We start from the raw sequence: 17,991 nt of genomic DNA on the forward strand, positions 1-17,991 counted from the left end.
AGGTGTTCTCAACTGGCCACCTGGTTAAATAAAGGTGTTCTCAACTGGCCACCTGGTTAAATAAAGGTGTTCTCAACTGGCCACCTGGTTAAATAAAGGTGTTCTCAACTGGCCACCTGGTTAAATAAAGGTGTTCTCAACTGGCCACCTGGTTAAATAAAGGTGTTCTCAACTAGCCTACCTGGTTAAATAAAGGTGTTCTCAACTAGCCTAGCTGGTTAAATAAAGGTGTTCTCAACTAGCCTACCTGGTTAAATAAAGGTGTTCTCAACTGGCCACCTGGTTAAATAAAGGTGTTCTCAACTGGCCACCTGGTTAAATAAAGGTGTTCTCAACTAGCCTACCTGGTTAAATAAAGGTGTTCTCAACTGGTCTACCTGGTTAAATAAAGGTGTTCTCAACTAGCCTACCTGGTTAAATAAAGGTGTTCTAAACTAGCCTACCTGGTTAAATAAAGGTGTTCTCAACTAGCGTACCTGGTTAAATAAAGGTGTTCTCAACTGGCCACCTGGTTAAATAAAGGTGTTCTCAACTAGCCTACCTGGTTAAATAAAGGTGTTCTCAACTAGCCTACCTGGTTAAATAAAGGTGTTCTCAACTAGCCTACCTGGTTAAATAAAGGTGTTCTCAACTAAACTATCTGGTTAAATAAGGTGTTCTCAACTAGCCTACCTGGTTAAATAAATGTGTTCTCAACTAGCCTACCTGGTTAAATAAAGGTGTTCTCAACTAAACTATCTGGTTAAATATAGGTGTTCTCAACTAGCCTACCTGGTTAAATAAAGGTGTTCTCAACTAGCCTACCTGGTTAAATAAAGGTGTTCTCAACTAGCCTACCTGGTTAAATAAAGGTGTTCTCAACTGGCCTACCTGGTTAAATAAAGGTGTTCTCAACTGGCCTACCTGGTTAAATAAAGGTGTTCTCAACTAGCCTACCTGGTTAAATAAAGGTGTTCTCAACTAGCCTACCTGGTTAAATAAAGGTGTTCTCAACTGGCCACCTGGTTAAATAAAGGTGTTCTCAACTAGCCTACCTGGTTAAATAAAGGTGTTCTCAACTAGCCTACCTGGTTAAATAAAGGTGTTCTCAACTAGCCTACCTGGTTAAATAAAGGTGTTCTCAACTAAACTATCTGGTTAAATATAGGTGTTCTCAACTAGCCTACCTGGTTAAATAAAGGTGTTCTCAACTAGCCTACCTGGTTAAATAAAGGTGTTCTCAACTAGCCTACCTGGTTAAATAAAGGTGTTCTCAACTAGCCTACCTGGTTAAATAAAGGTGTTCTCAACTAGCCTACCTGGTTAAATAAAGGTGTTCTCAACTAGCCTACCTGGTTAAATAAAGGTGTTCTCAACTAGCCTAACCTGGTTAAATAAAGGTGTTCTCAACTGGCCACCTGGTTAAATAAAGGTGTTCTCAACTAGCCTACCTGGTTAAATAAAGGTGTTCTCAACTGGCCTACCTGGTTAAATAAAGGTGTTCTCAACTAGCCTACCTGGTTAAATAAAGGTGTTCTCAACTGGCCACCTGGTTAAATAAAGGTGTTCTCAACTGGCCACCTGGTTAAATAAAGGTGTTCTCAACTAGCCTACCTGGTTAAATAAAGGTGTTCTCAACTAGCCTACCTGGTTAAATAAAGGTGTTCTCAACTAGCCTACCTGGTTAAATAAAGGTGTTCTCAACTAGCCTACCTGGTTAAATAAAGGTGTTCTCAACTAGCCTACCTGGTTAAATAAAGGTGTTCTCAACTGGCCTACCTGGTTAAATAAAGGTGTTCTCAACTAGCCTACCTGGTTAAATAAAGGTGTTCTCAACTAGCCTACCTGTTTAGATAAAGGTGTTCTCAACTGGCCTACCTGGTTAAATAAAGGTGTTCACAACTAGCCTACCTGGTTAAATAAAGGTGTTCTCAACTAGCCTACCTGGTTAAATAAAGGTGTTCTCAACTAGCCTACCTGGTTAAATAAAGGTGTTCTCAACTGGCCACCTGGTTAAATAAAGGTGTTCTCAACTGGCCACCTGGTTAAATAAAGGTGTTCTCAACTAGCCTACCTGGTTAAATAAAGGTGTTCTCAACTAGCCTACCTGGTTAAATAAAGGTGTTCTCAACTAGCCTACCTGGTTAAATAAAGGTGTTCTCAACTGGCCACCTGGTTAAATAAAGGTGTTCTCAACTGGCCACCTGGTTAAATAAAGGTGTTCTCAACTAGCCTACCTGGTTAAATAAAGGTGTTCTCAACTAGCCTACCTGGTTAAATAAAGGTGTTCTCAACTAGCCTACCTGGTTAAATAAAGGTGTTCTCAACTAGCCTACCTGGTTAAATAAAGGTGTTCTCAACTAGCCTACCTGGTTAAATAAAGGTGTTCTCAACTGGCCTACCTGGTTAAATAAAGGTGTTCTCAACTAGCCTACCTGGTTAAATAAAGGTGTTCTCAACTAGCCTACCTGGTTAAATAAAGGTGTTCTCAACTAGCCTACCTGGTTAAATAAAGGTGTTCTCAACTAGCCTACCTGGTTAAATAAAGGTGTTCTCAACTAGCCTACCTGGTTAAATAAAGGTGTTCTCAACTAGCCTACCTGGTTAAATAAAGGTGTTCTCAACTAGCCTACCTGGTTAAATAAAGGTGTTCTCAACTAGCCTACCTGGTTAAATAAAGGTGTTCTCAACTAGCCTACCTGGTTAAATAAAGGTGTTCTCAACTAGCCTACCTGGTTAAATAAAGGTGTTCTCAACTAGCCTACCTGGTTAAATAAAGGTGTTCTCAACTGGCCACCTGGTTAAATAAAGGTGTTCTCAACTAGCCTACCTGGTTAAATAAAGGTGTTCTCAACTAGCCTACCTGGTTAAATAAAGGTGTTCTCAACTAGCCTACCTGGTTAAATAAAGGTGTTCTCAACTAGCCTACCTGGTTAAATAAAGGTGTTCTCAACTGGCCACCTGGTTAAATAAAGGTGTTCTCAACTGGCCACCTGGTTAAATAAAGGTGTTCTCAACTGGCCACCTGGTTAAATAAAGGTGTTCTCAACTGGCCACCTGGTTAAATAAAGGTGTTCTCAACTAGCCTACCTGGTTAAATAAAGGTGTTCTCAACTAGCCTACCTGGTTAAATAAAGGTGTTCTCAACTAGCCTACCTGGTTAAATAAAGGTGTTCTCAACTAGCCTACCTGGTTAAATAAAGGTGTTCTCAACTAGCCTACCTGGTTAAATAAAGGTGTTCTCAACTAGCCTACCTGGTTAAATAAAGGTGTTCTCAACTAGCCTACCTGGTTAAATAAAGGTGTTCTCAACTGGCCACCTGGTTAAATAAAGGTGTTCTCAACTGGCCTACCTGGTTAAATAAAGGTGTTCTCAACTAGCCTACCTGGTTAAATAAAGGTGTTCTCAACTAGCCTACCTGGTTAAATAAAGGTGTTCTCAACTAAACTACCTGGTTAAATAAAGGTGTTCTCAACTAGCCTACCTGGTTAAATAAAGGTGTTCTCAACTAGCCTACCTGGTTAAATAAAGGTGTTCTCAACTAGCCTACCTGGTTAAATAAAGGTGTTCTCAACTAGCCTACCTGGTTAAATAAAGGTGTTCTCAACTGGCCACCTGGTTAAATAAAGGTGTTCTCAACTGGCCACCTGGTTAAATAAAGGTGTTCTCAACTGGCCACCTGGTTAAATAAAGGTGTTCTCAACTAGCCTACCTGGTTAAATAAAGGTGTTCTCAACTGGCCTACCTGGTTAAATAAAGGTGTTCTCAACTGGCCACCTGGTTAAATAAAGGTGTTCTCAACTAGCCTACCTGGTTAAATAAAGGTGTTCTCAACTAGCCTACCTGGTTAAATAAAGGTGTTCTCAACTAGCCTACCTGGTTAAATAAAGGTGTTCTCAACTAGCCTACCTGGTTAAATAAAGGTGTTCTCAACTGGCCTACCTGGTTAAATAAAGGTGTTCTCAACTAGCCTACCTGGTTAAATAAAGGTGTTCTCAACTAGCCTACCTGGTTAAATAAAGGTGTTCTCAACTAGCCTACCTGGTTAAATAAAGGTGTTCTCAACTAGCCTACCTGGTTAAATAAGGTGTTCTCAACTAGCCTACCTGGTTAAATAAAGGTGTTCTCAACTAGCCTACCTGGTTAAATAAAGGTGTTCTCAACTGGCCACCTGGTTAAATAAAGGTGTTCTCAACTAGCCTACCTGGTTAAATAAAGGTGTTCTCAACTAGCCTACCTGGTTAAATAAAGGTGTTCTCAAACCTGGTTAAATAAAGGTGTTCTCAACTGGCCTACCTGGTTAAATAAAGGTGTTCTCAACTAGCCTACCTGGTTAAATAAAGGTGTTCTCAACTAGCCTACCTGGTTAAATAAAGGTGTTCTCAACTGGCCTACCTGGTTACATAAAGGTGTTCTCAACTAGCCTACCCAGTTAAATAAAGGTGTTCTCAACTAGCCTACCTGTTTAGATAAAGGTGTTCTCAACTGGCCTACCTGGTTAAATAAAGGTGTTCACAACTAGCCTACCTGGTTAAATAAAGGTGTTCTCAACTGGCCACCTGGTTAAATAAAGGTGTTCTCAACTAGCCTACCTGGTTAAATAAAGGTGTTCTCAACTAGCCTACCTGGTTAAATAAAGGTGTTCTCAACTAGCCTACCTGGTTAAATAAAGGTGTTCTCAACTAGCCTACCTGGTTAAATAAAGGTGTTCTCAACTAGCCTACCTGGTTAAATAAAGGTGTTCTCAACTAGCCTACCTGGTTAAATAAAGGTGTTCTCAACTAAAGGTGCCTACCTGGTTAAATAAAGGTGTTCTCAACTGGCCACCTGGTTAAATAAAGGTGTTCTCAACTGGCCACCTGTGTTTAAACCTGGTTAAATAAAGGTGTTCTCAACTAGCCTACCTGGTTAAATAAAGGTGTTCTCAACTAAACTATCTGGTTAAATATAGGTGTTCTCAACTAGCCTACCTGGTTAAATAAAGGTGTTCTCAACTAGCCTACCTGGTTAAATAAAGGTGTTCTCAACTGGCCACCTGGTTAAATAAAGGTGTTCTCAACTGGCCACCTGGTTAAATAAAGGTGTTCTCAACTGGCCACCTGGTTAAATAAAGGTGTTCTCAACTAGCCTACCTGGTTAAATAAAGGTGTTCTCAACTAGCCTACCTGGTTAAATAAAGGTGTTCTCAACTAAACTACCTGGTTAAATAAAGGTGTTCTCAACTAGCCTACCTGGTTAAATAAAGGTGTTCTCAACTAGCCTACCTGGTTAAATAAAGGTGTTCTCAACTAGCCTACCTGGTTAAATAAAGGTGTTCTCAACTAGCCTACCTGGTTAAATAAAGGTGTTCTCAACTAGCCTACCTGGTTAAATAAAGGTGTTCTCAACTAGCCTACCTGGTTAAATAAAGGTGTTCTCAACTAGCCTACCTGGTTAAATAAAGGTGTTCTCAACTAGCCTACCTGGTTAAATAAAGGTGTTCTCAACTAGCCTATCTGGTTAAATAAAGGTGTTCTCAACTAGCCTACCTGGTTAAATAAAGGTGTTCTCAACTAGCCTACCTGGTTAAATAAAGGTGTTCTCAACTAGCCTAGCTGGTTAAATAAAGGTGTTCTCAACTAGCCTAGCTGGTTAAATAAAGGTGTTCTCAACTGGCCACCTGGTTAAATAAAGGTGTTCTCAACTGGCCACCTTGTTAAATAAAGGTGTTCTCAACTGGCCACCTGGTTAAATAAAGGTGTTCTCAACTAGCCTACCTGGTTAAATAAAGGTGTTCTCAACTGGCCACCTGGTTAAATAAAGGTGTTCTCAACTGGCCACCTGGTTAAATAAAGGTGTTCTCAACTAGCCTACCTGGTTAAATAAAGGTGTTCTCAACTAGCCTACCTGGTTAAATAAAGGTGTTCTCAACTAGCCTAGCTGGTTAAATAAAGGTGTTCTCAACTAGCCTACCTGGTTAAATAAAGGTGTTCTCAACTGGCCACCTGGTTAAATAAAGGTGTTCTCAACTGGCCACCTGGTTAAATAAAGGTGTTCTCAACTAGCCTACCTGGTTAAATAAAGGTGTTCTCAACTAGCCTACCTGGTTAAATAAAGGTGTTCTCAACTAGCCTATCTGGTTAAATAAAGGTGTTCTCAACTAGCCTACCTGGTTAAATAAAGGTGTTCTCAACTGGCCACCTGGTTAAATAAAGGTGTTCTCAACTGGCCACCTGGTTAAATAAACCTGGTTAAATAAAGGTGTTCTCAACTGGCCACCTGGTTAAATAAAGGTGTTCTCAACTAGCCTACCTGGTTAAATAAAGGTGTTCTCAACTAGCCTACCTGGTTAAATAAAGGTGTTCTCAACTGGCCACCTGGTTAAATAAAGGTGTTCTCAACTAGCCTACCTGGTTAAATAAAGGTGTTCTCAACTAGCCTACCTGGTTAAATAAAGGTGTTCTCAACTAGCCTACCTGGTTAAATAAAGGTGTTCTCAACTAGCCTACCTGGTTAAATAAAGGTGTTCTCAACTGGCCACCTGGTTAAATAAAGGTGTTCTCAACTAGCTACCTGGTTAAATAAAGGTGTTCTCAACCTACCTGGTTAAATAAAGGTGTTCTCAACTAGCCTACCTGGTTAAATAAAGGTGTTCTCAACTAAAGGTGTTCTCAACACCTGGTTAAATAAAGGTGTTCTCAGCCTACCTGGTTACCTGGTTAAATAAAGGTGTTCTCAACTAGCCTACCTGGTTAAATAAAGGTGTTCTCAACTAAACTATCTGGTTAAATAAGGTGTTCTCAACTAACCTGGTTAAATAAAGGTGTTCTCAACTAGCCTACCTGGTTAAATAAAGGTGTTCTCAACTAGCCTACCTGGTTAAATAAAGGTGTTCTCAACTGGCCACCTGGTTAAATAAAGGTGTTCTCAACTGGCCACCTGGTTAAATAAAGGTGTTCTCAACTGGCCACCTGGTTAAATAAAGGTGTTCTCAACTGGCCACCTGGTTAAATAAAGGTGTTCTCAACTAGCCTACCTGGTTAAATAAAGGTGTTCTCAACTAGCCTACCTGGTTAAATAAAGGTGTTCTCAACTGGCCACCTGGTTAAATAAAGGTGTTCTCAACTAGCCTACCTGGTTAAATAAAGGTGTTCTCAACTAGCCTACCTGGTTAAATAAAGGTGTTCTCAACTAGCCTACCTGGTTAAATAAAGGTGTTCTCAACTAGCCTACCTGGTTAAATAAAAGGTGTTCTCAACTAGCCTATACCTGGTTAAATAAAGGTGTTCTCAACTAGCCTACCTGGTTAAATAAAGGTGTTCTCAACTAGCCTACCTGGTTAAATAAAGGTGTTCTCAACTAGCCTACCTGGTTAAATAAAGGTGTTCTCAACTTCTCAACTAGCCTACCTGGTTAAATAAAGGTGTTCTCAACTAGCCTACCTGGTTAAATAAAGGTGTCAACTAGCCTCAACCTGGTTAAATAAAGGTGTTCTCAACTGGCCACCTGGTTAAATAAAGGTGTTCTCAACTAGCCTACCTGGTTAAATAAAGGTGTTCTCAACTAGCCTACCTGGTTAAATAAAGGTGTTCTCAACTAGCCTACCTGGTTAAATAAAGGTGTTTCTAGCCTACCTGGTTAAATAAAGGTGTTCTCAACTACCTGGTTAAATAAAGGTGTTCTCAACTAGCCTACCTGGTTAAATAAAGGTGTTCTCAACTAGCCTACCTGGTTAAATAAAGGTGTTCTCAACTAGCCTACCTGGTTAAATGTGTTCTCAAACCTGGTTAAATAAAGGTGTTCTCAACTAGCCTACCTGGTTAAATAAAGGTGTTCTCAACTAGCCTACCTGGTTAAATAAAGGTGTTCTCAACTAGCCTACCTGGTTAAATAAAGGTGTTCTCAACTAGCCTACCTGGTTAAATAAAGGTGTTCTCAACTAGCCTACCTGGTTAAATAAAGGTGTTCTCAACTAGCCTACCTGGTTAAATAAAGGTGTTCTCAACTAGCCTACCTGGTTAAAGAAAGGTGTTCTCAACTAGCCTACCTGGTTAAATAAAGGTGTTCTCAACTAGCCTACCTGGTTAAATAAAGGTGTTCTCAACTAGCCTACCTGGTTAAATAAAGGTGTTCTCAACTAGCCTACCTGGTTAAATAAAGGTGTTCTCAACTAGCCTACCTGGTTAAATAAAGGTGTTCTCAACTAGCCTACCTGGTTAAATAAAGGTGTTCTCAACTAGCCTACCTGGTTAAATAAAGGTGTTCTCAACTAAACTATCTGGTTAAATAAATAAAATATATATAAAAAAGGGAGTACAGGTTCTCAACTAAACTATCTGGTTAAATAAATAAAATATATATAAAAAAGGGAGTACAGGAAGTAAGAGTACAGTAAGAGTATAGTAAGAGTACAGTAAGAGTATAGTAAGAGTACAGTAAGAGTACAGTAAGAGTATAGTGACAGTACAGTAAGAGTATAGTGAGAGTACAGTAAGAGTACAGTAAGAGTATAGTAAGAGTATAGTAAGAGTACAGTAAGAGTATAGTAAGAGTACAGGGACTAAGCTTCATCCCTGAGGGGCCCCAGTATATACATTTTTTAAATGTAACCTTTATTTAACCAGCTAGGCCAGTTGAGAACAAGTTCTCATTGACAACTGTGACCTGGCCAAGATAAAGCAAAGCAGTGTGACACAAACAACAACACAGAGTTACACATGGAATAAACAAACACAGTCAATAATACAGTAGAAAAAGTATATATACAGTGAGTGCAAATGAGGTAAGATAAGAGAGGTAAGGCTATAAATAGGCCATTGTGCTGAAGTAATTACAATATAGCAATTAAATACTGGAATGGTAGACGTGCAGAAGATGAATGTGCAAATATGCTATGCAATTGCGTGAGAAAACTGAGCGGGGCCAGACAGATTACCGGGACGTGTACTCAGAGCATTGACCAACTGGCAAGTGTCTTCACTGACATTTTCAAGCTCTGTAAGTCTGTAAGTCTGTAATACCAACATGTTTCAAGCAGACCACCATAGTCCATGTGCCCAAGAAAGCGAAGGTAACCATCTTAAATGACTAGCACTTATATCGGTAGCCATGAAGTGCTTTGAAAGGCTGGTCATGGCTCACATCAACAGCATCCTCCCGGACACCATAGACCCACTCTAATTTGCATACCACCCCAACAGATCCACAGATGACGCAATCTCAATCACACTTGTGACGACCCTCCCACTCTGTCTGTCGTATTCTGTCTTTGTTCTTGTTTCCTTATTAGGATGCCGGTGGGCGGAGTTGAGAGGGTCGTCAGCTACATGGGAAACACCTGGGCCAGGTGTCTCCCAGGATAAATAGACCTCTTCCACATTCATGGAGGAGACTCTCTCCATGCAGACACCTTTTGTAGATTCTGTTGTGGTTCTTGGTGGCCTTTTGTTTGTTTGCTTTGGCACCTTTCATCACCCTGCATTATCACATTCATGCATGCAAAACACTCACTTACACCACTGATTACACACACCATTGTATATTATACTTAGTTGCTTTAGTTAATAAATATATATTTTGCTACTCCTTATCTCCACGTTGTCTCCCTTTGTTACGTGCTTTGAGCCGGTTCGTGACACACTCCACACTGCCCTTTCACACCTGGACAAAAGGAACATCGCACTTCGCTCCCGCAGGTAGTATAACTTTTTCATTACATTTCATTATATTTCATTATAGCACAACGGTTTGATTTGTCTAATCTTAGCAATTTCTTCTCAGCTAGCTACATAGCCGTCTTTGTATCAAAGATAATTGCGTAATTATCGTATTTCGCCGTCCTAACGTAGTCTTCACTAGCCAGCTAGCTAACGTCCACTGATTAGCTGCACTGGAAAACTATTACACTCAACTGAACGACTTGATTAGTGTAGTGTTAGCTAGCTACATAGCTGTCTTTGCTGTCTTCGTATTTTCGTTCCAAGATAATTGTGTTGTTTAGGTTTAGTGTGTGTAGTCTTAGAGTGATTATCTTAATTTACCGAGGTTAGCTAGCCAGCTATTTGTCGTCCTTAACGTAGGAGACTCTGCTAGCTAGCCAACAGCTAGCTAACGCTAGCTAACAGCTAGCTAACGCTAGCCAACGTCTACTGAATAGAACTCAACAACCCGGTCGCATTCACAGGTAGTATCACATTTTCATTTCATTTCATTACAGTACAATGGTTTGATTTGTTTGATCGTAGCTAGCTACATAGCTAGCTACATAGCCGTCTTTGTATCAAAGATAATTGTGTAGTCTAGAGCGATTTTCTAGGTTAGCTAGCCAGCTATTGTCGTTCTTTTAACGCAACGTAACGTAAACAACACTACTAGCTAGCCAGCTAGCCCCCGAATAGCAGCACTGCAGAAACTATTACACTCAACGGAACGACTTGATTAGTGTAGTGTCAACAACGCACCCACTGCCAGCTAGCCTACTTCAGCAGTACTGTATCATTTTAATCATTTTAGTCAATAAGATTCTTGCTACGTAGCTTAACTTTCTGAACAGTCGAGACGTGTAGTCCACTTGTCATTCCAATCTCCTTTGCATTAGCGTAGCCTCTTCTGTAGCCTGTCAACTATGTGTCTGTCTATCCCTGTTCTCTCCTCTCTGCACAGACCATACAAACGCTCCACACCGCGTGGCCGTGGCCACCCTAATCTGGTGGTCACAGCGCGCACGACCCACGTGGAGTTCCAGGTCTCCGGTAGCCTCTGGAACTGCCGATCTGCGGCCAACAAGGCAGAGTTCATCTCAGCCTATGCCTCCCTCCAGTCCCTCGACTTCTTGGCACTAACGGAAACATGGATCACCACAGACAACACTGCTACTCCTACTGCTCTCTCTTCGTCCGCCCACGTGTTCTCGCACACCCCGAGAGCTTCTGGTCAGCGGGGTGGTGGCACCGGGATCCTCATCTCTCCCAAGTGGTCATTCTCTCTTTCTCCCCTTACCCATCTGTCTATCGCCTCCTTTGAATTCCATGCTGTCACAGTTACCAGCCCTTTCAAGCTTAACATCCTTATCATTTATCGCCCTCCAGGTTCCCTCGGAGAGTTCATCAATGAGCTTGATGCCTTGATAAGCTCCTTTCCTGAGGACGGCTCACCTCTCACAGTTCTGGGCGACTTTAACCTCCCCACGTCTACCTTTGACTCATTCCTCTCTGCCTCCTTCTTTCCACTCCTCTCCTCTTTTGACCTCACCCTCTCACCTTCCCCCTACTCACAAGGCAGGCAATACGCTCGACCTCATCTTTACTAGATGCTGTTCTTCCACTAACCTCATTGCAACTCCCCTCCAAGTCTCCGACCACTACCTTGTATCCTTTTCCCTCTCACTCTCATCCAACACCTCCCACACTGCCCCTACTCGGATGGTATCGCGCCGTCCCAACCTTCGCTCTCTCTCCCCCGCTACTCTCTCCTCTTCCATCCTATCATCTCTTCCCTCCGCTCAAACCTTCTCCAACCTATCTCCTGATTCTGCCTCCTCAACCCTCCTCTCCACCCTCTCTGCATCCTTTGACTCTCTATGTCCCCTATCCTCCAGGCTGGCTCGGTCCTCCCCTCCCGCTCCGTGGCTCGATGACTCATTGCGAGCTCACAGAACAGGGCTCCGGGCAGCCGAGCGTAAATGGAGGAAAACTCGCCTCCCTGCGGACCTGGCATCCTTTCACTCCCTCCTCTCTACATTTTCCTCCTCTGTCTCTGCTGCTAAAGCCACTTTCTACCACGCTAAATTCCAAGCATCTGCCTCTAACCCTAGGAAGCTCTTTGCCACCTTCTCCTCCCTCCTGAATCCCCCCCCCTCCTCCCTCTCTGCAGACGACTTCGTCAACCATTTTGAAAAGAAGGTCGACGACATCCGATCCTCGTTTGCTAAGTCAAACGACACCGCTGGTTCTGCTCACACTGCCCTACCCTGTGCTCTGACCTCTTTCTCCCCTCTCTCTCCAGATGAAATCTTGCGTCTTGTGACGGCCGGCCGCCCAACAACCTGCCCGCTTGACCCTATCCCCTCCCCTCTTCTCCAGACCATTTCCGGAGACCTTCTCCCTTACCTCACCTCGCTCATCAACTCATCCCTGACCGCTGGCTACGTCCCTTCCGTCTTCAAGAGAGCGAGAGTTGCACCCCTTCTGAAAAAACCTACACTCGATCCCTCCGATGTCAACAATTACAGACCAGTATCCCTTCTTTCTTTTCTCTCCAAAACTCTTGAACGTGCCGTCCTTGGCCAGCTCTCCCGCTATCTCTCTCTGAATGACCTTCTTGATCCAAATCAGTCAGGTTTCAAGACTAGTCATTCAACTGAGACTGCTCTCCTCTGTATCACGGAGGCGCTCCGCACTGCTAAAGCTAACTCTCTCTCCTCTGCTCTCATCCTTCTAGATCTATCGGCTGCCTTCGATACTGTGAACCATCAGATCCTCCTCTCCACCCTCTCCGAGTTGGGCATCTCCGGCGCGGCCCACGCTTGGATTGCGTCCTACCTGACAGGTCGCTCCTACCAGGTGGCATGGCGAGAATCTGTCTCCTCACCACGCGCTCTCACCACTGGTGTCCCCCAGGGCTCTGTTCTAGGCCCTCTCCTATTCTCGCTATACACCAAGTCACTTGGCTCTGTCATAACCTCACATGGTCTCTCCTATCATTGCTATGCAGACGACACACAATTAATCTTCTCCTTTCCCCCTTCTGATGACCAGGTGGCGAATCGCATCTCTGCATGTCTGGCAGACATATCAGTGTGGATGACGGATCACCACCTCAAGCTGAACCTCGGCAAGACGGAGCTGCTCTTCCTCCCGGGGAAGGACTGCCCGTTCCATGATCTCGCCATCACGGTTGACAACTCCAAGGGCACTGCGTTCATCCACCTCTGGCCTGCTCGCCTCCCTACCACTGAGGAAGTACAGCTCCCGCTCAGCCCAGTCAAAACTGTTCGCTGCTCTGGCCCCCCCAATGGTGGAACAAACTCCCTCACGACGCCAGGACAGCGGAGTCAATCACCACCTTCCGGAGACACCTGAAACCCCACCTCTTTAAGGAATACCTAGGATAGGATAAGTATTCCCTCTCACCCCCCCCCCCCCCCCCCTTAAGATTTAGATGCACTATTGTAAAGTGACTGTTCCACTGGATGTCATAAGGTGAATGCACCAATTTGTAAGTCGCTCTGGATAAGAGCGTCTGCTAAATGACTTAAATGTAAATGTAAATGTAACACCTATGTGAGAATGCTGTTCATTGACTACTGCTCAGCGTTCAACACCATAGTGCCCTCAAAGCTCATCACTAAGCTAAGGACCCTGGGACTAAACACCTCCCTCTGCAACTGGTTCCTGGACTTCCTGATGCCCCCAGGTAGTAAGGGTAGAAAAACAATATCTGCTCATCCTCCCGAGTGGCACAGTGGTCTAAGGCATCTCAGTGGAACAACAGAGTGCTGAGGACCAGGCAGTAAGCAGGTTTGGTAGCATCAGAGCTTGGAGAAGCCTAATTATAGTGACTAAACAGTCACATGGGATTTGACTGCCATCATGACTGGCAGTAACGGGTCACTGTAACAGCCCTAGTCCACCCCATTGGGTATCTCACCGCACGGATTAAAAGTACATTTACATTCTATAACTTCTGACAGACAAAGTCATACTTTTGGACTCCCAGAAGCCATGAACTGTTGAGTCCTTTTTTTATTTACACTTAAGACATGACTCTTCTGCTGTGCTGTCAAATTTGTGAATTTTGTCTCTTGTATAATTCGTTTATACTGGATTAATCCTACAGTTTTAATAACTGTAATTTCATTAGTTATGTTCCAAAACTCCCTCCATCTTGTGCCTATATCAGTTATTTTTAAGTCTTGATTCCAGTACTTCATATTTTTTTCTAGGAGATTATCAGTTGGATAGGCTTTCTGCAAGCTTTTGTATGTCTTACCAATCATATGAGTCTATTTTTCTGAGTAAATAGGATTCCCTCAACATCGCTCTGATGTCCAAAAGCTTTCTGGATGAAATTGTACGATATAAAACATACAAGTTGCATATATTTTAATATATTCTGTAATTTGCAGTGCTGTACAATTTTATATTCAAAGGACAATTTTGAAATGTTAGATTATTTTGCTATTGGATTAACTGGTTGTTAAAATAACTAAATTGAGAAGATTATTATGATGTTTTGGTGATTAAATAATAATATTATTATTATTATTATTATTATTAAATCAATGTCTAATGGTATTTCACAGTAAATGTATATTTTGGATTAATGGTTATGTGGTGAAATATGTTTTCAAGGCAACAAAAAACTAGGCATGTTTTGCCTAGTTAAATAAAGGTTAAATATATATATTTTTAAATTCAAACAAAATTAGTTCACAATGAGACATTTCAGGTGTTACCAGGTAGGTGTTTTGTACGAATAGTTTTTAAAAAACACCACATAAACCAAAGCAATAGAAAAATCATAATTTTTATATCATAAACCCCTGACCTTTAACCCAAACTTTAACTCACCGATCTACTGGGTTCAAATGTCTTGGAGGCCATCCGGACGCTGGCACTGAGAGAGAGAGAGACACAGAGAGAGATTGAGAGGTGAGAGAGAGATTGAGAGGATAGAGAGGTGAGAGATAGAGAGATAGGAGAGTGATTGAGAGAAGAGAGAGGAGAGAGATAGAGATTGAGAGGAGATATTGAGAGGAGAGAGATGGAGAGGAGAGATGGAGAGGAGAGAGATGGAGATAGAGAGATTGAAAGGATAGAGGAGAGATTAAGAGGAGAGAGATTGTGAGGAGAGTGATAGAGAGAGATTGAGTGGAGAGAGAGAGAGAGATTGAGAGGAGAGTGATAGAGAGAGATTGAGTGGAGAGAGAGAGAGAGATTGAGAGGAGAGTGATAGAGAGAGATTGAGTGGAAAGAGATAGAGAGATTGAAAGGAGAGGGAGAGAGATAGAGAGGAGAGAGATAGAGATTGAGAGGAGAGATGGAGAGGAGAGAGATAGAGAGGAGAGAGAGATTGAAAGGAGAGGGAGAGAGATAGAGAGGAGAGAGAGATTGAAAGGAGAGAGATAGAGAGGAGAGAGATTGAAAGGAGAGAGATAGAGAGGAGAGAGATTGAAAGGAGAGAGATAGAGAGGAGAGAGAGATTGAAAGGAGAGAGATAGAGAGGAGAGAGAGATTGAAAGGAGAGGGAGAGAGAGAGAGGAGAGAGAGATTGAAAGGAGAGAGATAGAGAGGAGAAAGAGATTGAAAGGAGAGGGAGAGAGATAGAGAGGAGAGAGAGATTGAAAGACAAAGTTGGATAAAACAAAAGATAATTGATCATAAAACATAACAGCCATGATGTAGCAAGGATCACAGTCAGTATGTTAGAGCTCTGCTACCCGACCAGAATAAAACATAACAGCCATGATGTAGCAAGGATCACAGTCAGTATGTTAGAGCTCTGCTACCCGACCAGAATAAAACATAACAGCCATGATGTAGCAAGGATCACAGTCAGTATGTTAGAGCTCTGCTACCCGACCAGAATAAAACATAACAGCCATGATGTAGCAAGGATCACAGTCAGTATGTTAGAGCTCTGCTAGCTCTGCTACCCGACCAGAATAAAACATAACAGCCATGATGTAGCAAGGATCACCAACCAGAATAAAACATAACAGCCATGATGTAGCAAGGATCACAGTCAGTATGTTAGAGCTCTGCTACCCGACCAGAATAAAACATAACAGCCATGATGTAGCAAGGATCACAGTCAGTATGTTAGAGCTCTGCTACCCGACCAGAATAAAACATAACAGCCATGATGTAGCAAGGATCACAGTCAGTATGTTAGAGCTCTGCTACCCGACCAGAATAAAACATAACAGCCATGATGTAGCAAGGATCACAGTCAGTATGTTAGAGCTCTGCTACCCGACCAGAATAAAACATAACAGCCATGATGTAGCAAGGATCACAGTCAGTATGTTAGAGCTCTGCTACCCGACCAGAATAAAACATAACAGCCATGATGTAGCAAGGATCACAGTCAGTATGTTAGAGCTGTGCTACCCGACCAGAATAAAACATAACAGCCATGATGTAGCAAGGATCACAGTCAGTATGTTAGAGCTCTGCTACCCAACCAGAATAAAACATAACAGCCATGATGTAGCAAGGATCACAGTCAGTATGTTAGAGCTCTGCTACCCGACCAGAATAAAACATAACAGCCATGATGTAGCAAGGATCACAGTCAGTATGTTAGAGCTCTGCTACCCGACCAGAATAAAACATAACAGCCATGATGTAGCAAGGATCACAGTCAGTATGTTAGAGCTCTGCTTCCTGACCAGAATAAAACATAACAGCCATGATATAGCAAGGATCACAGTCAGTATGTTAGAGCTCTGCTACCCGACCAGAATAAAACATAACAGCCATGATGTAGCAAGGATCACAGTCAGTATGTTAGAGCTCTGCTACCCGACCAGAACCAGAGATTATACATTGGTTTAGCGCAGAGTAGGGCCTGTTTTTCATCAATATCTGGTTTGGTTTATTAATTCGACCATTTTAAAAACAAGCACACATAGAACTTGAAAAAGACACATGCACATGAGTACAATCATTGAGGATAACACACAAAGTCTGGGACTTATTTCCATTGTGGTCCTCTTGAGACAAGATGGCTAGGTAAGATCCAACACAGAGAGATTATAAAACATAAAAACAAAGAAGAACATCTATCTCATCATTGCAGTTTCATCGTAAGAAAGTACCTTTTCCAGCATTACTCCTGAACCTGTATCAGCACATATTATCAAGACCTGATCTGGTCATCCATAACATGGAACATGACATAATATAGAACACTAATAGACAAGAACAGCTCAAGGACAGAATTACATCAACGTAAAAACAACACACATAGACTACATATCAATACACACCAACTACCGTATCTAGGTCAAATAGGTGAGAAGCATTTTGCCGTGAGGTGTTGTTTAATCTGTTTTTTAAAACCAGGTTTCATGTTCATTTGAGCAATATGAGATGGAAGAAAGTTTCATGTAATAATGGCTCTATATAATACTGTACACTTTTTTGAATATGTTCTGGTTTTGGGATTTGGGGACTGTGAAAAGACCAGTAACAATGAAGAGTAAGACGTGCTGCTCTGTTTTAGGCCAGCTGCAGTTCAACTGAATAAAATACAAATTTATTTGTCACATTGTCACAAGCCCTTAACCAACAAAGTTGAGAAGTTTTAAGGAAAAAAAGTGTTAAGTACTTATTATTATTATTCTGACATTTCACATTCTTAAAATAAAGTGGTGATCCTAACTGACCTAAAACAGGGGATTTTTACTTGGATTAAATGTCAGGAATTGTGAAAAACTGAGTTTAAATGTATTTGGTTAAAGTGCATGTAAACTTCTGACTTCAACTGTATATAGAGGGGGTACCGGTACAGAGTCAATGTGCGGGGGCACTGGTTAGTCGAAGTCATTGAGCTAATATTTACATGTAGTTAACCTCTTCAACCTATGGGGGGCGCTATGTCAGTATTGGATTAAAAAACCTGCCCGTTTTAAGAGCAATATTTTGTCACGAAAAGATGCTCGACTATGCATATAATTGGCAGCTTTGGAAAGAAAACACTCTGACGTTTCCAAAACTGCAAAGATATAATTAGTCAGATTTGCCAAATGGAGGGCGATGGAGAGATTTGTACGCATCTCTGTATGTTGAATAAAAGTGGTCTAGAATTGTTTTCCATCTGGTTGCACATTGAACATGCTAGTAGAAATTAGGTAATAACGAGTTTCCCTACATTAAAGTCCCAGGCCACAACGAGCGCCGCGCCTCTGGGCTCCCAAGTGGTGCAGCGGTCTAAGGCACTGCATCACAGTGCACGCTTTTCATCCGGACATCAAAATAATGCCCCCTATCCCAAACAAGTTCAACTCCACTAGGAGTGCTGCCTCT

At 42.1% G+C, this 17,991-nt stretch overlaps 1 protein-coding gene across 1 annotated transcript in view; it reads right to left on the reverse strand.

Moving 5' to 3' along the window:
* lad1 (ladinin) overlaps positions 1-17,991 on the reverse strand; it is a 126,738-nt gene that overhangs the window by 66,423 nt on the left and 42,324 nt on the right. Inside the window, exon 8 of the mRNA XM_046344851.1 lies at positions 14,530-14,575. Within this exon, the coding sequence (XP_046200807.1) occupies positions 14,530-14,575 (46 nt within the window). The remainder of the gene's footprint in view (positions 1-14,529; positions 14,576-17,991) is intronic.

Source organism: Oncorhynchus gorbuscha, linkage group LG03 (genome assembly GCF_021184085.1).
Source record: "Oncorhynchus gorbuscha isolate QuinsamMale2020 ecotype Even-year linkage group LG03, OgorEven_v1.0, whole genome shotgun sequence".
Classification (NCBI taxonomy): domain Eukaryota; kingdom Metazoa; phylum Chordata; class Actinopteri; order Salmoniformes; family Salmonidae; genus Oncorhynchus; species Oncorhynchus gorbuscha.